Raw genomic sequence first — 24,686 nt, 5'->3', positions numbered from 1 at the left:
TTTATATGCAGCCCTAAGAGCTACATATAGTTTTACGCTACTTTTTTTTTTTTTTGAAACATTTCTCGTTTGTAGTTTGTGATGCCTTTGTGGTTGATTAGGAGTTTAGGACATGAAACATACGGAGTACTTCATATATATACTTCATCCGAATCTTTGTTTAATTTTGGAGTGTTTTAAAATGTTAACTTAATTTTACTTTGTTTGGTTATTGACAAATTTCTTTTAGGGAGAATTCAAGTTAGTTCATTCAAGTTATTGACAAATTTCTTTTAGGGAGAATTTCTTTTACTACCTACACATCTTAGTATCTTACCTCACTATTTCTTATTATGACTTGTGTTAGTTCTTGTTCATGGCCTTTCTAAAAATTAAATTTAAGTAAGGGTTAATAAGTTTCAATAAGATAAGTTCAAATTAAAAAAAAAAAAAATTTAGATTTATTTAGTAGATCAAATAAGTTCATACAAGTGAAAACTTTGCTAATAGTTAGCACTCTATATTCACAAGTTATATAAACCCGCATTTTATGTACATCCACTAGTAGGGTTGTACACAATTTGGTCTGGACCATAACCAAACCAGATAGACCAAATCGTATTATAGCGATTTGGTTTGGTTTACGGTTTGTAAAAATACGGTTTGGTTTCAATTTTTTTTTGTAAATACGGTTTATGGTTTGGTTTGGTTTTAAAAAACTAAGAATCAAATCGTAAACCAGTAAATCGTATTTTAATAATAATATAATTTTTAAATAAATTAAAAATAATTATTATATATTATAAAATAGCTAAAAAAAATAAATATAAAAACAAACAAAACATAAAAAAATCAAAAGAAAACTACTTTTATAAGTGATACCGTGTTAGCACTTGATTAGTTAATAGTCATATTATAACTTTGCAGTACAACTTAATCCCTTTGAGCTCATTATTATGAAACGGAGGGAGTATAAATTTATTAAGAATTATTTGACAATTTTCAGGAAAAGTTGTCGTCTCATTATAAAGCGCAAACTAAACCGCACCAAACCGTATTATTACGGTTTGGTTTCAATACTAATATGGTTTGGTTTGGTTTTAATTTTGTTTTGGTTTGGACTCAAACCGCACCAAACCAGACCATGCTCACCCCTAATAGCTAGTATGAATAAGTGCAAGGCTAATTATATGACTTACTACTCCATAATTAATAAATTATTAATTAATCGATTAAGATTTTGAATAGTGTAGATACAATAAATAATTTTTCATGACTCAAATTGAATAATAGACACGACCCAATCTAACCTCATCGAACCCAACTTGAACACCCGAATTAACACCTTTAGTGCTTACTAGGAAAGAACCCGACCCAAACCTTGGATTCCATATATGCAACAATTACTCCAATTAATAATGTCGTACTACCACAGTTGTATACATTCATTAGATCTCTTACTCGACATTGCATTGCCAATTTGCCAGATGAGCATTGCTATCCCAAACCAATGAACAAAATAATCAATGACGATCATGAATTTAATAAGCATGCATTTATAGTAACAAGTACTTGACAGTATGCATCTATAGTCTAAATCAATAAATTTATACAATAAAGTTTTGAAACAATTTTGGTTAATAACTAGTTTATTTTGGAATAAGATAGTTCTTCCAAATGTGTATTACATTCATCCAACAACCACATTTTGATGCCGACGATTGGGCCACAAGGCTTAAGTGTAAACAATTTTGTTTTCACTACACTAAATTTATATTCAACTGACATTGTTGTTATTGAAAGATTAAAACTGAATCAATTTTATTGTTTGAAATAAGTTATGCTGATTAAAAATTTAAAACTGAATTTTATACCATGTACATACTGATACTAGGGACTGTTGAAAATTGATTTTTACATTGTTACTACGCAGTATTATTTGTTAGAGGACCGTTACTACGCAGTATTATTTGTTAGAGGACCAACTTAACTAAATGTTTAAGTATCAGAGATTTGTAGAGTCAACGTGAAACAAAGCTCATGGGTTTTCCTATGCCTCAAGCTTTTAGTTGAATTGATCCATTAACATTTTTTACAAGTTGAAATGAAGAGGGCTTACATCTAGATTTTAATTTACTAATTTTATATGTTATAATTGATTTTTATGGTATTCACCAGAAATTTACTGTGAAACTTAACGCCATTTAATTAATAATGTTAAAAAAAAGCTCGAAATTTATATTGATTAATTTAACATACGAAGTATACAAAGTATCAATACGACGCGAGTAAAGGTGTCAGAGGAGGGGGGAAAAAAGAGCAAATTTACAATCATTTTTTTCTTTCCTCTAAGTTTAGACTTAGTGGCCGTTTGGTTCACCCGGGGTAAACGGAATGGAATGAACAAAGGGAATGGAAGTGAATGGAATGAAAATACCCAATATTCTCTATGTTGTTTGTTTTAGAAACAAAGGGAAACAATCCCATCAACCCACCACCACACAACCACCCCACAACCACCACACAACCACCTAATTCATTCACTTTCCACCTTTTATAGCCACCATCCGTCCACCAAACCACCAGCCGCACCTTCGCCGCCCTCCGCCGCACATTCGCCGACCTCCACCGCACACGCGCAGCACTGCGCTAGGGTTTCGAGGGTGGGGGAGGGTCGGACGGCGGTTTTGCGGGGAGAGGGAGGGATTTCTAGGGGCTGGGTTAGTGTTTGCGTGAGGAGAAGAGAGTTTTACGGGGAAGGGGAGACGCGGCGAAGGTCGTCGAAGACGTAGCGAACGTCGTCGGAGAGGCGGCGGAGCAATGGGTGGTGCGGCGATTGGGTTTCTCGGTGGTGTGTGGAGGTAGGAAGGTGGTGATGTGGTGGTGTGGTGGTGGCTAGGGAATGGAATGGAAAAGTCTAGGGGGGTGGGGAATGAACTTAGAGGGATTTGGAGTAATGAAGAGAGGAAAGGGAATGAAAGAAAGTGGTAAACAAACATCAACAAAGGGAATCGGGCCAGTTGATTCCCATTCCCTTTCCTGATTACCCCCAACCAAAAGGCCCCTTAGTATTTTACAAAATTATTCAAATGACGATTGATGAACTAATAAGGATTTTTTACGAAAGTAAGCTTAATTGGCAAACAATTTACCAATCTAGACGCGTGGCCAAACTATTTACGAAACTGAGCTTCTGACATAAAACGCTGCCTCGGTCAGCGTTTTACCTTTGGTTATTATTTTTTTTATAAAATTTCGTATTATGTGAAATACAAATTTAAAAAAAAAAAATTGGAAATACAGTAAAACGCTGACTCAGTCAGCGTTTTTCTTGTATCCATAACAGAGAAAAAGGCTGACTGAGTCAGCGTTTTACACCTAAGCATAAAACACTGCCTCAGTCAGCGTTTTATCTGCTGGCTGAAGGCAGCAACAGCAGGCCCCCAACAGCAGCCAGTGCAGCCCCCTTCCACATCCACCACCCTCTCCACATCCACCAACACCACCACCCTCCTCCTCCACATCCTCCACCACCCTCCTCCTCCACATCCACCAACACCATCACCCTCCTCCTCCACATCCACCACCACCACCACCACCACCCTCCTCCTCCACATCCACCACCACCACCACCACCCTCCTCCTCCACATCCACCACCACCATCACCCTCCTCCTCCACATCCTCCAACACCTCCACCACCCTCCTCCTCCACATCCACCACCCATCCTCCTCCACATCCACCACCTCCACATCCACAATTTATTTTGAACGAAATGAGTCAAACGTGGACAAATAAGGAATTTGAAATTCAAACAAGACATAAATTCATTCAAATAATTATTCAAATAATAATGTAATGTAAGTGTTATGTACAACAAACTAGAGAAGGTCATTACATCAAATAAATCAGATAATTCTATCCTATTCTGACTCATCAATTTGGTGTAACGGCTCTCTATCCTGTATGTCCACTCTCGGCCTTTGACGACGGCTGTAGTGACGGACCGCGGTAAATGGGTTCGGGCGTACTAGCGGAGTCAGCTGGCTGGAAGATGGGTCATCAGGATGACGTAGGGGCGCGGAACTGCGAATGTCGTACTCCTCTGCGCCCGTGAATGACGAAGGATCACCCCCACAGCTACTCTGGCCAGCCTCGAACTGTGAGTGACTAGAGTGGCCGCCATGATCGTCCCGGGGGTGGACGAGATAGGCGTGACCATATCTCTGCAAGGTAGCCATGCCCATATCTCACACCCGCTCGACCTGTGCTCTGGGCGGCTCAGGTATGCCTGGAAGGACGTCCGACAGTGCGTCAACCATCGCCGTCATATCCAACGCCTGCAGTAATTAAGGATTTGTTAGTTGAATGATATACAAATTTAAAATTGATAAAAATAAGTTCATCAAATACACTTACATATCCCCTGATCACGTCAAAGGATGGATGGTAATGTGCGGATGGCGGTGTGTAGCTGGGGTTGATGAAACGCCGTGTAATCCGCATGTACCACTCCATGTATGGATCGTATGGATCCATAACGCCGTGGATGGGGTCACCAGTGACGACGAACTCCAACCGTCGATGCCACAAGTCAATGTACTGGGCATGTTCTGTCCGCCAGTTCCTGTCGCTCTTTCCCCGACGGTCAATGCGGTGCAGCCGGGCACTAGTGTCACACTGCTGGGGGACAGTCTGTCGTAGTCCAAACTGTCGCATGACTCAATATGGTAGGTGACCCTCGACGACCTCAAAACAGATCAGGGGGACCCTAGAACGCCACTGCGCCTGATGATCTAGCAGATGTGGAGGCATGGCAGCAACTAAATCAGCTTCATACGGGTCCCATGTCATCTACGATAACACATAAAAAGTAACATAATAAACAGGTTAGTGCATATTAAATATGTTAAGAGTATATATAATAAATAACAATTTCATAAACAAATTAAAGATTTCACCTGATCCTCGGTCAGTCGATCAAGGGCGTCTCGGTAGTACGGCAGGCCCCTCGCCGCATGCGCATATGTCAGCTTGGGGACCGCCCATCTGCAAGCGTACGCCTCGTCAGCGGAAGGCCGTGGTGGAGGAATGTACCGCTCATACTGCTGGTCCTGATCCTGCTGCCCCTGACGATGTATAGCAGGCCTACCTGGCCTGCCTACATGGATGTGCTCCCAAGACCAATACTGGACATCAAACACACAAAACTAGGTTAATTGTAAACTAAGTGAGAACTTTCCGAATTAAATTGTTAACAGATAGGTAGGTTACCTGAAGCAAAAATAACGGTTCGCTGATCTCACGAGAACCCCGGCGGGATGCTCTACACAGATGGCGATACAACATCGCCAGACAAGCACTGCCCCAGCTGTAGCCACGAATATGCTCCCAGTCGTGGTCTACCAGCTGCAAGTAAATGATCTGTAAATGGCTGCCACTCTTGCCACCGAACAACACACCCGAGATGAGCAGAAAAAGGTACGCTCGAGCATGTCTCGCAATAGTGGCCTCATCAGCACCATCAAGCAACACACGAAAAGTGTCGCGTATCCAGCCGGTCCTCAATCCGCCGCCCCTGATATCGTCTGGTCCTGGCTGAACCCCGAGAACCTGAGCTACATAACCGGGGGGATCGGCCAACGCAGATCCAGACACCGGACTCCCATGAATGGGAAGCCGTGTGAGTATCGCCACATCTCACAACGTCACGGTCACCTCCCCAACAGGTTGATGGAAGGAGTGCGTCTCCTGCCTCCATCTCTCCACAAGCGCAGTAACAAGCGCTGGGTCGACCTCTCTGATATAACACAGAGGCCATCCCGTTGAGTGACATGAACCCGAATGCAGCCCAGAAACCAAGACCAGTTGGAAATGTTTTCCCCTTCGACTAACGCAAATGCAAGCGGAAATACTTGGAAGTTTGCATCCACACTTGTAGCAACCAACAATGTTCCTTTAAATTTCCCGTACAAATATGTCCCATCGATACAGATGACAGACATACAATGTTTAAAACCTTCAACACAAGGGCCGAAGGCCCAAAATACTCGTTCAAACACTTCCATGTTGCTGTAATAAACACCGTCTACCAAATCTTTGTGTTTCCATACAACAACGGTTCCCGGGTTTGACTGTTTGAGTGCTTCCATGAAGTGCGGAAGTCGGCCATAAGAACTCTCCCAATCTCCAAATACTTCAGCTATGGCTTTCTCCCTAGCATACCATGCTCTTCGATAAGTAACGTCGAACTGGAAATGCTTGGATATGAGTTCCTGTATAAATTCAACTTTCAAGCATGGATCTTTCTGCACAAAAGACTTCACAAAATCGGAAATTATGGATGAATCCAAGTGTGCATGATCTGTAGATAACACTTCAGTGACACTAAAAATGTAAATACCAAAAGAGAAGAGGACATGTTGATCAAACAAGCCTCGGAAAGCCACGGGCTACCACCGTGTACCCCAACCCATAATTGTCAATACTCTAGAAGTGCACGCTTTCTAGAGTTTTATTTCTCATCCATGATTCACTTTACGTGATTACAATTTTAATTAATAGCCGACTCAATCAAACAGACCATATATAAAAATCATACATCAATTTACTTTTAATCTTATTTAGGACAATGGTGATCACATCACAAATTGACCTTTAATTTCATTAAACTTCCAAATTACCCAAATTGTTGAACATAGTCAACCCACCTAGCCATTTCGGCTTAATCCACTTTAACTCAACATACTAACAAGTCATGCTTTATTAATAAATACAATAAATAACAACATTGTGGAATAATTAATAAATTCATTCCACTTAAACCATTCAATTCCAATCCTTTAATAATCCAAATGTGGTTAACAAACCAATCCAATAAAAATTATGCTTGTATCAACATTCCATACAAACAATTAATCTAATATGATTCAACATGTTTGCATCCATAATTCCATACAAACATAATCAATTCACCAAAATATGTCTCATAAACATAAGCACATGAATTAATTAAATGTATAACCAAACAATTTTTATCCAAGTGTTCTCTAATCATGAAACTAAGTTCTTTTCTTTGGTACCTAAACATGATACTACTTACAACGAAGTAGACATGTGCGTACCTCGTGTAAACAATTCGGTTGGCCACTTAAAAACTAGAAATCACCTTCATTAAACTCCTCTCCTAAACCAAACAATAACATCTCAATCAATACCCAATCAATCAAATTTACAGCAACACTAACTTACTTTAAAACCTTCAAAATCCAAATCAAACAACACTTTAAAACCCTCCCTTTAGTTAAAATTAAAGGCTTATATATAGTTTTTTAAATTTTCTTCATAAAAACCTTAAAATATACTCTTATACATGAAATTACAACAAGTTTAAAGTTTAATAAAAATCTTAAAATTATTTAAAAACCTCTAATAATCTCCTTTTTAATGGGTGATTAAACCCTCTTTATAAACATCAAAAGTAGTACTTAGGAACTATTTCCAGCACTTAAAACTTCAATAAAAAAAATATTTATGCTTAATTAACTTTAAACATAATTAATTTTATTAATCAAACTCAAGGATAATATTTTAAGTATAAAAAAACTTCGTTAAAATAAATAAATGCCCGAAAATCATATTTAGAGGCTGAATTTGGCCACGAGAGGGTGGTTCTCACTACAGAGTCTTTCTTAAAACATTGTTTCCACATGGAAAACACTACTTTTTTGTCAAAATCGGATGAGTTTAGAACCTGATCGGGATTAAAACGGGATTAATATTAATGAACGAAAATCTTAAAATTAAAACACGAATTTAAGTGTTCAAAACAATCTAGAATTAAGTTAAACTAATTAGTACTTATAATCACCAAAATTTCAAAACATCATTACTATAAAAAACCCTAAATCAATTGTTCATAAAAACCCTAAAATCATGATTTTCAATAATTATAAACCCTAGGTTATAAAATTTACAAAATATGAAAATTATGACACTTATAAAATATAAAATTATAAAGTTTAATCATCAAAATACAATTTGATACTAATTAAATTAATTTCAAACAATAAAATCAAAACCCATAAATCAATAATTATAATTACACAAATTAATAAAACTATGGAGAAAGAAAATAAGACTAACCTTTTTGTGTGGGAAATTTTTTGGGGATTCATGGGGTATTTATAGGAGAGAATTGTAGGGTAAATAACAAGATTGAGCCTCATAAAAATAATGGGTCGATTAAGTAAAAATAAAGGTGCATAAAATAATTTGTTCAAATAAATTTCGACCCAGATTAATAATTTAAAACTTTTGAAATTAAATTATGAAAAATAACAAATAAATATTATAAATAAAATAAATTTTCATTTATAAAATATTTAAAAATACGGGGGGATTACAAAATGTCTCGCCACAATCAATGTCAACCTATTGAGTTTTACCATCACCTACAAGACGGGCTTTATGCCTCTCAAAATCACCATTAGCCTTGACTTTATGAGTAAAAATCCACATAGAACGAAAAACATTCACATTAGGTGGACGGGGTACCAACTCCCACGTCTTATTTTTAATAAGAGCATCGAATTCATCATCCATGGCCATTTTCCAATTCGGATCACGAAGTGCATCAATGGGATTTCGAGGTAAAGGAGACCGGTCAACCGTAGTATGCAAGTTTGCATATTTCGGATTGGGTTTAAAAATCCCATGTTGACTACGTGTGATAACTCTAGGCTGGGAAGAAGAAATGGGCTGAGAATTTGTGGGGAATGGGGCCTGCTGTGGTTGGGCTGAAGGTGAAGAAGAGACTGGGCTTTGTGTAGTAGAGGCCCAGAGAGAGAAGGAGATGGAGATGAAGGAGACACAGGCTGGTCTGCCACGCCTGCCCCAGCCACCGAGGCACCCCCCGTACCGGCGTCTACTAGTAACCTGGCGGGGCTGGCAGTTGGTGGTGCAGCACCACGCTGCCGGACGCCAGTTTGGGTGGCAGGTGGTGGTTGGTTATGGCGTGGAGAAGGAGAAGAGTTGGGGCTTTGCTGCTGGGCCGTGTGTGGAATGAGCCCAGTAGGAGAATTGGGTTGGACCGAAACAGGAGCAGTAGATTGTTGCAAATGGTGGATGACATATGATGATAATCCATCATCAAGAAAGTCATACGTGTGTGAAGTTGGAGTATGCACACTAGCAAAAGGAAATGTATTTTCATCAAACAAAACATGACGACGAATAATGATTTTCCTAGAAGACATATCATAACATTTGTAACCACGATGGTTAGTAGGGTACCCAAGAAACACACACGGAGTTGACCTTGGTTGCAATTTATTAATAGTGGTGGATGGAATAAGAGGGAAACACAAACACCCAAAAACCCGGAGATGATCATAAGAGGGAAGTCTTTGATAAAGAACTTCAAGAGGAGACTTATTGTGCAACAATTTACTAGGAAGGACATTAAGAACATATGTCGCCATTTGAAGAGCATGATGCCAAAATGATGGAGGGAGAGAAGCATGAGCTAAGAGAGTACGAGTGACATTGTTAATAGACCGAATTTACGTTCGGCTTTCCCATTTTGAGAAGAAGTATGAGGACAAGACAAACGGAATGACATGCCATGTTTTGTACAAAAATCCCAAAAAGAATTGTTATCAAATTCACGCCCCATTATCACATTGCACATTTTTTATATTACGTTCAAATTGAGTCGAAATATGGGCTTTAAAGGCTAAGAAAATGTCATAAACATCAGATTTTCTACCTATCGGAAAAGTCCATAAATACTTTGAGAAATCATCAAGAAACAAAACATAATATCGATGTCCCCCAAAACTCAAAACAGGAGATGTCCAAAGATCACTATGTAAAATATCAAATGGCATAGTAGTGCTAGAAGAGGAAGAGATAAATGGCAACTTAATTTGTTTCCCAAAAACACAAGAGCTACAAATACTTGAACTAGAGTGTTTATTACAATCAATGCCTTTATTTTTCCTAAGCAAGTCTAAAATAGGTGCTCCCGGATAACCAAAACGGTCATGCCATATTTGAGGTGAAATAGCAGCAAAAGAGGAAGGTTGATTGTTGTAAGAAGGTGAAAATGGATAAAGATCGCCATGACTATCACATCTCATGATTGGCCTCCCCGTCCGAAATTCCTTCACAGAAAACCCAAAAAGATCAAACTCAACTGACACGGAATTATCTTTAGTAAATTTTCTAACAGAAATTAGATTCTTAATCAGTTTAGGAGCATGAAGGACATTTTTAAGAGACAAAGATTGACACGGGGAAGGCAATTTAGTGTGACCATAGCCAAGAATCGGAATTGAATGACCATTACCGACAATAATAGTATTATTAGGATGATTGCTCAAATTAGAATAAGACGAGAGTTTACCAGTAGAAGACGTCATATGAGAGGTAGCACCGGTATCCATGTACCACGATGGGTCGGGCATTTGAAGCGAAATCGTGTGCATAGCAGCCTCGATATCCGTGGGTGTGTAAGAACCGAGTTGCCCCTGCTGTGGATTGGACGCCCCTGCTTGCTGGAAATGGGCCTGCTTAGGTCTGGGCCCAAGTAACCCGGCCTGACGAGGCTGCTGTGGTGCTGGGGCCTGGCCCATCCTTGCGTTGGGTAGGAGCAAGGAGGGATGGGCCAGCCTTGATTGTACCAGCCCCATGGAGCTGATCCCGCAGGCTGCTGTTGCTGCCACTGTGACGGGTGCTGCTGTCCACCGTGGCTGCCGGACTGCTGGTCCCGACCACCACCCTTGTTGCCGGCGGAGTTCCGGATACCACCTGTACCCGTATTTTTCCGGCCACCGGTGTTGTTTCGCCGGCTAGAATTATGCTTGCCTTTATTGTGACCCTGTTTATCTCCATGGCTTGGACCACCATCACCCGCGGCCACCATAGCCGACTCAGTGGCTGCTTCTTTTGCTAACCCGACTTCTTCTAAAGTGAGCATTGATCGAGCTTTGTAAAAAGGAGGTAGAGGATTACTTTGGCGAATCAACGTACCCACACCTCGGTACGGCAGTAAGACCTCCAACCAATTGTAAAACCATTCTACTATCGGACACCGGAGCCCCAACATTCTTCAATTGATCCGCAAGGGATTTGAGACGTTGACAATAAGATGAAACATTTGGGAAATCCTCCAAAGAAGTGGTGGATAATTCTTGTTCCAAAGACACGGCACGAGAATGTTCATTATCTTGGAATATGTCACGCAACCTATCCCAAGCTTCCATAGCCGTAGAGTCGGGCTCAATAATGGTGTTCAACAAATCACGAGAAATAGTAGAATAAATCCACGAAAGAACCGTGGCATCCAAGGTTGCCCACAATTCCTTTTCCGCATCCGTAGATGAAGGAGGTTGCTCCTTGCCCTTGGCCGGAGACAAACATAGCCAAGAATCGGAATTGAATGACCATAGAGACAAACATAATCCGGATGAGTCCGATCTCTGTATCCAACAGGTTGATGCATATAGACAGTAAATATATACAAGAGATTAGCACTATCCTAGGATACAAACTAGGAAACTAATTACATCAAAACCGTGTAACAGTAGCAATAAACTAGGAGGATAATTCTTAGAGAAATTATCTCCATTGACTAAGTACAAATATATACTATATATTTAACAGATACAATTTGATTTAACAGAAATCTACACATATACTATCATCAAATAACAAAATTGAAACTTATCAATATTTCTGCTTTGCCCCTTAAATTCTCAGAACAAACCGTAATATTGAATCATAAACCAAACCTACCAGCTAAACCATAATATACAATTGGTTTGCGACAATTCATGATTAGTTGAATAACGACCATCATAATCCCCAAAACCAACCATTTTGGTATATTAACCCCACACATCCACAAGAACCCAACTACCAACTCCGATCATGTAACACCCCCGATTTAATAACTAATAATAAACAATAAATAAAGGAAAAGTAGACAACCTTTAATAAAATTGCGGAAGCATACTCCTAAATCGGAGGTATTACCGCCATACTCGACAATCTGTCAAGTGTTAAGGCTTACAAAATCCCAATAATTACAACCCAATGAACTAGGTGAGCTATTTATACAACTTTATAAAATCGTTATAGCATACTAATCGATCACTTGAGCTCCTTTAGCTACGATCACTTGATCAACCTGTTTAGACAAACTTGATTGCTCACCATTAAGGACAAATTCCAAAATAGATCGTCGCAGGGCCACCATAAGAAAAAGACATGGCCGCAAACACAAGTAGCGCAACAAAACAAACAAACACACACGTCAGCAAAAGCTGAGTAATCACCACATATCATAATATAGAGTATAATATAATAATTAACATTTATATATCAATTAAACAATGTAGTTCGAAACTACATTACACATTGTACTCTGAAAATAACCTTTGTCAAATAAACCTCGAATAATGATACAAACCTTTACTCAACTCTCTATCCCATAAGTGTGCCATGCTCATTGTTCTATACCTAACCTTGGACATGGGTAATTTGAATAAAATCAACATGTATAAAAACTTGAATACTCCCAATAACCAGAAAACACCTTGAACCAGACCACATACGGGTCAATTCCCACTGGAGGGGACCATAGAAAAATAAATAAAAATAAAGATTGTACCTCATTCTTAACTCATGATTATTACCCTCTTACCAACAAGCCAAGTACTAAATTATATAACGCCGAACAAGAACAAAACAATAATTCTCAACCATTTGATCTCATATATCGATCAAATAACCATTCACATGATAATAAATAATATCTCAATATTGGCGCAGGTTCCCAATTCATATATGATGACATATTCGGTTCATAAAATATCTCAACTCTTATAGAACTAATACTAGTACCCAAAATTAATCAAATCTCCACCCAAAAATAATACTCTGCATTAACAACCCAAAAACCTTGATAAAACAATACTCCCCTATAACAACAACATTAAAACCCTAGAAATAATACAATCAATTATATACAGCAAAAGTAATATGATATTCAAATCAAATCATACAATATCATAATAATTAATCATATATACAAGGAGTACCATTAATAAATTATATCACACATAATAACAATAATACGAAATATAATACAAACATCTCTAAAATTTAATGTGATTATTTTGTAGATCAAAGTACTCGATTGCACAACCAAACTTTGTGAACCAAATTGAAAGTATTAGCAAAATAAATGTTTTCCAAAAATATGGGTGAATAAAATGAATCAAAGCATAACACAAATATGAATAAGGATAAAGATGGGTTTGCATTATCAAACTTGCACATAGTAATCAAAATAAAACGGCAGCCCCCCCCCCCCTTTTTTAATAAAGTTAAATATTTATTTATACATATAAAAATCTAATTTATCATATAAAGATTCCAACGAAAAAGTAGGATTTTATAGTTTGACAAATTTTATTAAATCATAAAATATATGGGTATTACAATGTCGGTGTTCAAAACGGCTGAAAAAGAAAAGTGGAGCAAGTGTTTAAAAACGAAGGGAGTATATTGTAAGTTTAAGCAATCCAAATTCATTTTCCTTGGACTTGATACAATTGTATTACTAGCTTCTCAATAATGCCAATGATACAATTTGATCTAACTTATCAAAATTTTTATCAATATTTTTGTTTTGCTCCTTAATTTCTCAAAAAAAAAAAAAAAAGTAATATTAAATCATAAATAAAACCTACCCACTAAACTATAAGAAACAATTAATTTGCGATTTGGTGCGGTTTAGATTAAACTCCGTAAATCCCAATTCATGTTGAATAACGACCATCCTAATCCCCAAAACCAACCATTTTAGTAGATTAACATTAACCCCACACATCCACAAGACCCAACCACCAACTTCCGATCATGCCGGTGTTCAAAACCCCCTTCAATGGCTACTCCGTCAAATTCAGCCCCTTCTACGAACACCGCTTAGCCGTCGCAACCTCCCAAAACTTCGGCATCCTCGGCAATGGCCGCCTCCACATCCTCGACCTCTCCCCCACCCCATCTCCCACCCCTATCTCCGAACTCACCTTCTTCGACACCGCCGACGGCATCTACGACGTCGCCTGGTCCGAATCCCACGACAACCTCCTCGTCGCCGCCGTTGCCGACGGCTCCCTCAAGCTCTACGACCTCTCTTTACCCCCCCAACAAAACCCTTCTCGCTCTCTCCCTGAACACACCCGTGAAGTTCATTCCGTCGATTGGAACCCAACTCGCCGTGATTCCTTCATCTCCGGTTCTTGGGATGATACAATCAAGCTTTGGACCGTCGATCGCCCTACCAGTGTCCGCACCTTTAAAGAACATGCTTACTGTGTTTACTCCGTTGCTTGGAATCCCCGGCATGCCGATGTTTTCGCCTCGGCTTCTGGGGATTGCACGGTTCGGGTTTGGGATGTTCGTGAGCCGGGTTCTACTATGATCATTCCTGGTCATGAACATGAGATTTTGTCTTGTGATTGGAACAAGTATGATGAGTGTTTGCTGGCTACTGGGTCTGTTGATAAGACGGTTCGGGTTTGGGATGTGAGGAGTTACAGGACTCCCATTGCTGTTCTTGCTGGTCATGGGTATGCTGTAAGGAAGGTTAAGTGTTCGCCGCATCACCGGAATATGGTTATGAGTTGTTCATATGATATGACTGTTTGTATGTGGGATTTTATGGTGGAAGATGCTTTGATTGGGAAGTATGATCAGCATACTGAATTCGCGGTTGGGATTGATATGAGTGTTCTTGTTGAAGGGTTGTTGGCTAGTACTGGTTGGGATGAGATGGTTTATGTTTGGCAACATGGAACTGATCCAAGAGCCACTTAGCATTGTTTTTATGGGGGTTTTTGAAAGAGGAGGTATGTTGTACTTGCTTGTGCTGAGTTGTTTATGTCTAAATGTTGATATATTTAGTGTTTAATAAGATGATGTAACACAGCTTTTTTTTGGATGTAATTGGAATGAGTTGATTATGCATTCACCCTTCTTGGGTTGTCCAATGACCTTTATTTACATTTAATGCTTTGTATATGGATGCCAATAGAAAAGTAAGCCATGTTGTTCCGATAATGGTAGCTTTATAAATTGCTAATAGTGATGAGTAATTGTTTATGTGATGTTGGTAATCTTTATTGTTATGCTGAATTGCTGAGTAGCTTTATTAGTTTGACTTGTTGTACATTAGGAACTAGTTTGGACACTCTTCAATCTTCATCCTTGCCATATTTCTCTACAATTTAAGAGTGCACTCATTGTGCATTATTAAGATTCAGGGATTTGGCTTTATCACTGTATTTTGTTGGGAATATCCCTATTTAAGGATTCAAGGGTTTATAGAATATTGTTATGCTGAATCACTGTATTTACTTTTGCCCCTCTCTTAAAGGAAAATGGGAAATCCATTATATTGCAAATTACTTAGAGCTGGATCATTAATAGTAAATTGTATATTGACCATTTCATCTCGCAAACCTGGTACTTCTGTCCATATCTAACAGAAGAATTCAAGGCTTAGTTGGGCAGTGGATGTAACATTGTGTGTTTTTTCTTCTGTGTTGGGGTTGAAGAGATGTAATTGTGTGGATTTGGAAAGTGGAAGGAAGGTAGCTGTTGTTAGCTCAATTGAAAGCAGGGGAAGGGTGTTGTGAAAGGGCCATATATGATGCTGCATTGCAATAATCAGGTTGGCTAATTGAAAGGCTTTTCGGTTAGTTGTGAGAGTAACACGTATGACATCAAAGTGATTGTCAGGTAAAGGAAGATATCTTAAAGGTTTATTGTTAATCATCAGATGGAGACGAGGAGCTTAATGGAATTGTGAATATGGAGTTTAAAATTGTTCAGTGCCTTCTAATTCAAAGCCAATTTGAGGTCTCAATCCCCTTTCTTCTCCAAGTTTCTTTGCTTGATGAGTTGATGTTATAATGTTATTGTACTAGGTATTTTCATTCATTTATATATATTATAAGTTAGAGCCTACTATGGAGTATTATGTTTCTTAACCTATGTAGAATTTGGGTGGCTTAATTAACTTAAAAATGGTGATTAGTGAAATAGTTCCTTTGCTAACTTACATGAAAGACACATTGGAAAGTTAAGCTTTGAACTTATCATACATCCTTGCAATACTAAGCTGTTGAACTTATTTGCTGGTTCTTGGTTACTGTTTTTTCCCTCAAAATTCTGGAATTATATTGATTATATTTGCTTGGTTTTGACTGAGACTGTTGGCCCTGATCATCATTTTATTTGTTTATTTTCCTGGTTTTGTTTTGTGAGACTTCACCTGTTTTATTACTCCCTAGTCCCCACTAGTTTTCTTAATTGTTGATGTACTGTTGGGAAACTTTACTGTTAGGCAGAGTTGCTGAGGTATATGTTTGACTTGCCTTACCTTTGGATTTGTACAGACATTCTACATCCCTGCCATATTTTTTCTCAATTTTAGAGTTTGCACACATAGTGGATTTAGGGATTTGGCTTTATCACTGTATTTTGTTGAGTTTATCCCTAGTTGAGATGGCAGTTTTAATAAACCCACCTGAACCAAACAAAAGCTAAAATAAAATAACCCACTTAAGGAGTACCAGGGGCTGCTGGAGGCTGTTAAATGCTTGTAAGCTGTAAGAAATGCTGACTGGTTATTAGGGACCTATTTTAGCACCACTATCACACGGTATTAATCCTTGGTCTAGGTTTCTGACGTCCAGTTCACATAGATTTGGCCCACACTATTGCATTGATTACAAAAGGATGAAATTTAATCTTTGAAGTTCGGTTACCATATCTGGCCATTTGTATATTTTGTCAGGTGTAATATAGGTTTAAGAAGAAGTTTGATAATATCCATCTTAGTCAAAGGTCTAGAAAATGATAGTTTGAAGTTTCTTTCAAGTGCATTCATCAGCACATTATAAAGGCAATCCAAAAAGGCTTCCAATTTGAATTAAAACAAGGAGGGGTGTTGTAAAAGGGCCATTAGGCTGCGTTGCTATATTTAGGTCAGTTAAGGTTTTTCAGTTAGCTGTAAGAGTAACATGTGTGAGTGTATGACATCGGAGAGATTGTCAGGTAAAGGAAGATAGCTTAAAGGTATATTTTTAATTGTCAGGAAAGAGGACAGGAACTTAATGTAATTGTGGATATGAAGCTTGTAAGATGTTCAGTATTTTCTATTTTAAAACCAACTTTAGGTCCCAATCATCTTTCTTCTCCTAGTTTCTGTGCTTGATATTTATCATACTTGGTGTTTTCAATCATTCATTCGTATATTAAGAAGTAAGAACCTACAAGTATGTTTCTTGACCTATGAAGAGAATGGGTAAGCTTAATTGACTTAAATTATGATTGGTGAAATAGTTTCTTTGCTGACTTACATGAAAGCCTCCTTGGGTAGTTTAGCTTTCAACTTATCATACATCCTTGCAAACACATACTGGGTCGATAGACTTGTCAGCTGATTCTTGGTTATCAAGTTTTGATTTGTTATTTTTTCAAACTCTTGGGTATTATATTGATTTTATTTGCTTGGTTTTGACCAAGACTGTAAACCCTGATCATCTTTTGTTTATTTTTCTGGTTTCGTTTGTGAGGCATCTCCTGTATTATTACTCTCCAGTCTTCAATAGTTTTCTAATATGTGTGGGAAAGTTTAATAAGTTGAAGATAAGAATGGGATGGAAGGAGTAGTATAACTAGTACTCCACACTTTGTATCTATTTATAATTAGCTTGGTCTTGCTGAGTGGTTTATGTGGTACTGTGGTTGTTTATTACCAGGTAATTTCAATTAAAGGAAGAAGTTTCTGGATATTGAATTTGTTTAATTCAGGTAATGTACATGACTTTTGAAGTTCATCTTATTAGCTAGTTAGCTACTTATGCAAGTATGCAACTAAGGTATTATGAATTTCTTGGCATTAAGCTTATCTCTAGATGACTCACAGCCACTCTTATCTTCTTTCTTTGAATTTGGTGGATAGTCAACTTGAACAGGTACCACATTAGAACCACAGGTCCACAGTACTCTTTTTTCGTTGAATGGCAGAACTAGAAACTTATTCCTCGCTAAAGGTTGTGTTTTCATAGTAGTTGCTTCTCCATTGTTGAACAGCTGCTTGCTGGAGCTGTCTTCCATTGGGGAAACTTCTATTTAGCGAGTGACTATCCGTTGTTCAAGCCAGCTCCAGCCCATGTTTGGTTCAATGCCTTCAGAATTTGTATGCTATTTCTTTGAGCTGATTTTTAACTGAATGAATGTCACCAGATCAAATTGTTCTTGTCGAAGAATAAACTGTCAGAGCTTGTTCAGATACAGGACATGTGTTATTTCCTCTGTATCCCTACACCCAATCTCCTCTTAATCTTTAAATATTCTTAATCTTCATGCATCTCCTTGATGTATAGATTAGTATGAGATGAGGGGGAGCAATCAGCAATCGTGCATAGCAATACATTTTTTTTAAAGGCAGTGTACCTGTTGATAGAAGGCCTATGCCAATGCCCGCTGTCATGTTCATGTCATTGCTCTATTTTGTTCTGATACCTTGTTTTCGACTTGGCATTGTTCTGATGTGCTATCAACCCAATCTTCCTGTTTATTCTGGTTTTCTGAGTACAATACTAAGCAAGATTTTCAGTGCTTAATATAGAAGGCAATATTAGAAACCATTTTGGATTAGTAAAACATAGGTATGCACTATGCAGCTGGGTTAAAACAAATGTCGTGTGACCTCTGGTTTATAAACCTGAAGCTCGGTTAAAACAGGAGGATATTCTTGAATTGAAATGAGTCCAATCAAATTTCTGGTTTGAACCTCAATGGATACAGCCAAGGGTTCCTCATTCCCTGCTTGGACTCTTCATTCTGCTGCCAAAGTTATTCTGAAAATTGCAGCCCCCTTTGAGTGTGCAAGTACAAAACACGTACGACTGTACAAGTAACCAAACATCAAATTCAATTATGTTAAATACCATAGACTTGATCAACGATTACTAATGTCATAATTTTCATAGTTAGACGATGATCATCCTAATATGACCATTTTCTGGAAGCATCTGGGGACATTATTGGGTGCTCTGAATTCAAGAAGCTGAATCTTTTGGCTAAATAAAACTTATATACACTTGGCTGCAAGTTGGATCTAACAGTAGTGTATTTTTTTTTTTTTTTTTTTTCTAAATCTTAATGTATGAGCAAAAGAAAAATATCATATTCGAGTGTTATTATCTATGTTACTCGGACTCTTCATTTCACAGTTCCACCTCACGTACCCGTTTTGGACCCTCGACATTCGGACATAGGGACACTTGGACACTTCATTTTAGTTCAAAATCATGAGAAAATTTTAAAAAATAGCTAGGTTGGACACGTGTCCATTTTGGACATGACATGAGTACCCGAGTCCAAGTAATAGGTTATTATTTATCTTGTAAATTTACATTTTTGCCTTTTCCCACTAATTATTAACTAGTTACAAGGATAAGGCAAAAACATAAAGATAAAAAGAATATTTTAAAGCCAAAAGTAAGAAGATACAAAAACAGAAGTACAAAGTTGAGCATTCTTAGACCATAGTGATATACTCCTTCGTCCCTATTTCTTGAGTTGATATAACAGGTTGTTTATCAAATGACAAATATATATAATTTTGCGGGGGATGTCCAGTTAATCTTTTTTATTGCTTTAGTTTGTCAATCTATTTCGCCAACTCAGTAGTTGGTGTTAGATTGTGATGAGTTAGCTGCGCGCATGGACATGTAGGCAAATGATTTGTAAACGCCGCTACTTATATCCACCATTGAGGCTACCACCATCTTCATCATAAACGACACCACTATCTTCTTCCATTAATCTATCCACCGACACCACCACCTCCAGCGGATGAATTAAACGAAAATCCTAGGAATCAAAGGTAAATGATAAACATAGGCTGTAATCCGTAGTTGAAAAAAGCCTAAGTGAGGAAGGGAGGAGATTAGAGAGAGAGAGAAGCGATGATGATAGCAATGTGCTCAGCTTCACCCGTCAACACTGACCATTTACGCTCTCAACTCGATCAACTTCACTCCGAAGCTCACATTACTCGAAGAAAAGGTCGCACCTTTCTTCCTCAATTTTACATTTTTCGATTTTATTTATACCTTCTTCGATTTCGTTTTTGGAACAATTTTCATTTCTTGTTGATTCATGTCTCTTAATCGTTTGTTGGATTTCTATGTTAGCAACCCAATTTATGAGATTTCATTTTTTTTTTTTCCTTACAGCTTTAAACCCTTAATTTTGTGGTTTTCATCTTATATTTGATGATTGTCATAATTAATTGTTACTGTATTTTTTTTTTAAGTTTCTATTTTTGTGGGAGATGCTGATTATGGATTATTAAGCTTTTAATGAATGTGTATTTGGGAGAGCTCTTTTGGTGTGCTAACAATTTTGTGATGGATTTTGTTAGTTAGTAGAGATTTTAGGCATATTTGTAGCTTTGTACTGGTAATTCCTTTGACTAAGGTACTTGCTAGAAATTGATTTTAATGAGATGAATTAGGAATGAAATTGTAACGAAATTTAATGAAGAAATGAATTTAATAGCACGAGTCCCATTATGTGGGTCTAGTACATTCAGCGGTGTTGACTGTTGAGTGAGGAGCTTTTGATCTTTGCTGCTGCAAATTCTTTACACAATCTTTAGTGATGATATGTTCAGGCACAAGAGATAACAAGATCCTTTTGATGACTATTAACGGAGTGGAAATTAAGGGCATGTTCTCATTGACTGAAATGAGCTAAACTGACTGAACTTATTAGAACTGAACTGAACTAGAATGAATAAATAAGGATTGTTTTGGATCCATTCATGTCATCTTAGTTTCAATTTTTGGATACAGTGGGAGATGCTACATGCTTTTGATGGGATAGTGACCATTTTTCCATTAAGTATTGCAATTCTAAGGGTTTATTGCTGTATAAAGATCTCTATCAAACATTATCATTTTTATGTTGGCTTTGCTTTTAGCTTAATGAAACAATGACGACTGCATTTATGCCATAACGAAACCTGTTCAAAAAAATGTTGAAAGCTTTTATGAAATGAGAATAAGAAAATGCTCTTTTTTTTTTCTTGATAAATGTTTCAGCATAGTTATTTATGAATCTAGGAGTGCAATTAGTTAATAACAAAACATGACATACAGTGACAAGGATCTGTTAGAGTTTGTTCAGCTAATAATGCAAGATTCAGGCTTCTACGGCTGTCAGAAGCAGCTGAAAACTTATGCCGGCAAGCAGCTGTAAGTGTACGCAAGGGAAAAGATGATGATGCTAGGGAGCTTCTTTTCCAGAAGAAGAAAATTATGTCAGCTTTAGAGAAGTCAAAAGGTCGTGTAGAATTGCTTGACAAGCTTGCAGCAAAACTTAATGAGGTACGGAAATAGAACAAGTGACTTATGTAGTTTGTCTTTTGGTGTCTTAATATTTTAAACTTACTTGCAGTCTATGATGATTTGGTTGAAGTTGGTTAAGTAGTCATTAGTCAAGTAAAATATTCTTGGATCCACTAGAGCTAATTTGGAATAATGCCTCTATGTCTGCTTTTGCGTTCTGAAAAGTTCTTATCACCTGCATTTATGGCAGGCCAACTTTTGAGAAGCAGTGCAAAGTAAAGTTGTCTGATTGGTCGCAATTGTCTATGACTTTCCTTCACTTTATTACTGCTTAGGATTTTCTCCTTTAGTAGCTGTTTAGGGCTATCTCACGTGATCCTAATGGCTCTTTCTGGTTTCTTGTTTTAAAAATGTAGCCCTCTGTGTTCCCATACCAATGACAGTTTTATTGCTTTCTAGGCAATATCTATCAAAGAAGCGCAATTAGTCAGAAATGTTGCATCAGATCTTGATATTAATGGAGATGATGCTGGAAGTCCTGTACATATTGTTTCTCCGACACAAGATAACAGGACGACTTCAGATAATGACAGCCATACCACCTTCAACAGATCTGAATTTAGTGAAGAACAAGAACTTGGTCTCGATATTGACAGGGAAGGAGATATTTTGTCTTATAGTCAGGCAGAAGAATTTCCCGGAAGCCTCAGCAGTGAAACTGAAGCAAACATGCTTAGTAGCTTCAGAGGTCCATCGTCTTTTATTGATATTTTGGAGGATCTTGACCAACAATTAAACAATATTGAAATTGACTTGGCCTTGGTACTAGTTACTGAGGAGATACCCAATAACACTAAATTGCAACAGTTGAAAATTCTTGAAAACATTCGTAGTGCTAGAGGGAGGTATCTTTTTATTCTTATTGAATTCATCTCATAGTTCCCTTTTGTCTTTCAAGGCTTCATTGTTCATAGATTATCTTAAATCTGTTATATTGTCGTCTTTGCAGGATACGCAATCATGTCAAGGAAATCACGGCGACTAGGTAGATGCATGCTTGTTTCCAGAGGAGATGTCCCTCACAAGAGGTTAGTGGAACTTACCCTTCTAAGATATAGCATAAAAAAACATTTGCTACTTTTAGGTATATCCTCAAATCAGTAAGACCCTTATTTGGGCTAGAGAGTACCAACCGTTTGCTTGCATATACCTTATGGAGCCAATTTATCCATCGTTAATGAGATACATTTTGGTTTAAGGATTTAAACAGAGGGCTGTAAGGTGAAATTAAGTTGAGTTGTGAGCATTCAAACATTACCATGGTGATGGCTTCTACCATCCCTATGTACCCCTCTTTCCCTCTCTCTCTCTCTCAATGCACTGAAGTATGAAGCTGTATCATGCTGTGCCCATTTCTTTTGCCCATCTTCTGCTTATTATTAAGTTCGTAGTGCATGAAGTATCTGTGTCATCAGCTTTTCTCATCAATTCGACATTCTTTTATCAGGCCGGTTTTCACAAATAATGGAAAGACTGTTAAAGGGAGTGTTTGTTTATGGGTAACTTGAAAGAGATCATATCCATGGCTCTACAGCAACTCATGGACCAGGAGCCAGACATGTAGCAGTACTGTAAGTCATGATAGGGTTCAAATCAAATTCGAAGTCCAGAAATGAATATCAAAGAAGAGAAAGTCTTGTACTAAGTAGGGTAAAAAGAGCAAGGCCACTTCATGCACCCTAGTGGCTGCTAAGCAGTTCAAAGTTGCTGTGACCAAATTGACTTAGAGAAAGTGTCGTGTTCACAGATTGTGCTTCAATATATGAAGTTGTGAACATACTGCAATTATAGTACTAATTCATACTATGAACCTGTCTAAGGATTGAACATAGCATGGTTATAGGGCAGAACTCCGTATCTACACTTTGCCACTTTGTTTCATCATCTTTGTCTGGATCTTCATTTTTCAAATATCTAAGCATTAATTTACTTCACTCTTGTATGACTTCTGATAACAAAAAGGATAGCATCCTTACTCCTTAGTTACTGGTCTACAATTGTTCAAATCTTTGTACTTGCAGGGTTTTTGTTGTCTCTGATAGTTGTGAGAGCAACCCAGGCGATATTATTGTTTTCGTAATATGCATATTGAGTCAAATCAGAGGATATTCATGTTGTATATTTTTTTTATCTTCTATGCGAGTGATTTGAATGCTCTAGTGCTGTTATCACAATCTTTCACTAGAAAAAGCTTATATTAGTCATGGCAAATGCTTTTTTGGTTGAAATAGTTTGGGTTTTGCACTACTTAAAATTTATTTTAATCATATCTTTTGTACCAACTTTGATCATAATATTTGTAATAATATATTTTACAAACAATGTTAGAAATGGCAAACTGGACTACAACCATCACCTCCTCCCTCCTCTATCCCAACCTAACCCACCCCCATCACACCATTAACAAAATGTTCTAGTATTATTTTTTCTGTAAAAGTTTATTCTATTATAATGAGATATCTTTATTTATATGCACTTGTGTTCGTTATATAAATATGAATAAGTTTGATTTAGCTCACAATGATCCATGGATGACAAATTCCATTACAACAAAAATTAGATTTTGATTTAAATCCTCACTTTTGATGGTACTCGGATTGATATTGATTTTGGATTTACAAGAATCAATTAATTAAGAGTTGTAGACATAGATCACAATGTATTTTTGAATGATATCTCCCTGAAGAGTATGTTATACAACGTTTTTGATAGCCATGTTCGGTAGTGTTGGGCTAGCCAGGTTTACAAACTTTTAAAAAAATCGGGTGTACAATAATTATGATACATCCATCTATCTATAACTAATACTAAAGTAGCAACCGCTGATATATATATATATATATATATATATATATATATATATATATATATATATATATATATATAATGTTGTACACGTGGCGTTATTTCATAAAAAGATTTCCCACTCAAATGCTAATTATTTTTATTTTTGAAACAAAATGCTAATTAATTTTAAACATATAGTAGCTATATTTAGGTAATTAATTTAAAATAAGTACCTATTACTTTGGTGATTTATGTTGATATTAGATTGTTGGAGTCTTTATAGGAGTTGTTAACATAATTGAGGTCACTTAAGTTGAACTTATGGATATTTTAAACTCAATTTTTTTTTTACAAAAATCCAAAAATAAATTACTGGTAAACCCGTTAGTTAATTTACATAAAAGTAACCCAATACAA

The 24,686-nt window shown here is 37.3% G+C and overlaps 4 protein-coding genes across 5 annotated transcripts; 2 read left to right on the top strand and 2 right to left on the bottom strand.

Moving 5' to 3' along the window:
- Positions 1–3,669: 3,669 nt before the first annotated feature.
- Positions 3,670–4,821, bottom strand: LOC110701846 (serine/threonine-protein phosphatase 7 long form homolog). Its single transcript, XM_021879460.1, has 2 exons — positions 4,399–4,821; positions 3,670–4,319 (listed from the first exon to the last, which is right to left on the bottom strand). The coding sequence occupies exons 1-2, from the start codon at positions 4,696–4,698 to the stop codon at positions 4,230–4,232; spliced, it is 390 nt and encodes a 129-aa protein (XP_021735152.1). The 5' UTR covers positions 4,699–4,821; the 3' UTR covers positions 3,670–4,229.
- A 6,170-nt stretch (positions 4,822–10,991) lies between these two features.
- LOC110701806 lies at positions 10,992–12,024 on the bottom strand. Its single transcript, XM_021879431.1, has 2 exons — positions 12,019–12,024; positions 10,992–11,462 (listed from the first exon to the last, which is right to left on the bottom strand). The coding sequence occupies exons 1-2, from the start codon at positions 12,022–12,024 to the stop codon at positions 10,992–10,994; spliced, it is 477 nt and encodes a 158-aa protein (XP_021735123.1).
- A 1,566-nt stretch (positions 12,025–13,590) lies between these two features.
- Positions 13,591–18,647, top strand: LOC110701976 (peroxisome biogenesis protein 7-like). Of its 2 annotated transcripts, XR_002507431.1 has the most exons (3): positions 13,591–14,900; positions 17,820–17,871; positions 18,023–18,642. XR_002507431.1 is itself a non-coding variant. In XM_021879601.1 (2 exons), exon 1 carries the CDS (start codon positions 13,909–13,911, stop codon positions 14,866–14,868), a length of 960 nt encoding a protein of 319 aa, XP_021735293.1. In that variant the 5' UTR covers positions 13,591–13,908; the 3' UTR covers positions 14,869–14,900; positions 17,820–18,647. The 2 variants fall into 2 exon arrangements, 1 of the variants encoding a protein (XP_021735293.1); XM_021879601.1 differs by having other exon boundaries at positions 17,820–18,647.
- Positions 18,648–20,142: 1,495 nt separating this feature from the next.
- On the top strand, positions 20,143–23,416 carry LOC110701978. Its single transcript, XM_021879602.1, has 4 exons — positions 20,143–21,461; positions 21,882–22,327; positions 22,432–22,510; positions 22,930–23,416. Exons 1-3 carry the CDS (start codon positions 21,393–21,395, stop codon positions 22,469–22,471), a joined length of 555 nt encoding a protein of 184 aa, XP_021735294.1. The 5' UTR covers positions 20,143–21,392; the 3' UTR covers positions 22,472–22,510; positions 22,930–23,416.
- Positions 23,417–24,686: the final 1,270 nt, after the last annotated feature.

The sequence above is a fragment of the Chenopodium quinoa genome, unplaced genomic scaffold, assembly GCF_001683475.1.
Source record: "Chenopodium quinoa cultivar QQ74 unplaced genomic scaffold, ASM168347v1, whole genome shotgun sequence".
In the NCBI taxonomy this organism is placed as follows: Eukaryota; Viridiplantae; Streptophyta; class Magnoliopsida; order Caryophyllales; family Amaranthaceae; genus Chenopodium; species Chenopodium quinoa.
The sequence above is the reverse complement of the archived record's forward strand: the minus strand, read 5'-3'. Positions and strand labels throughout refer to the sequence as shown.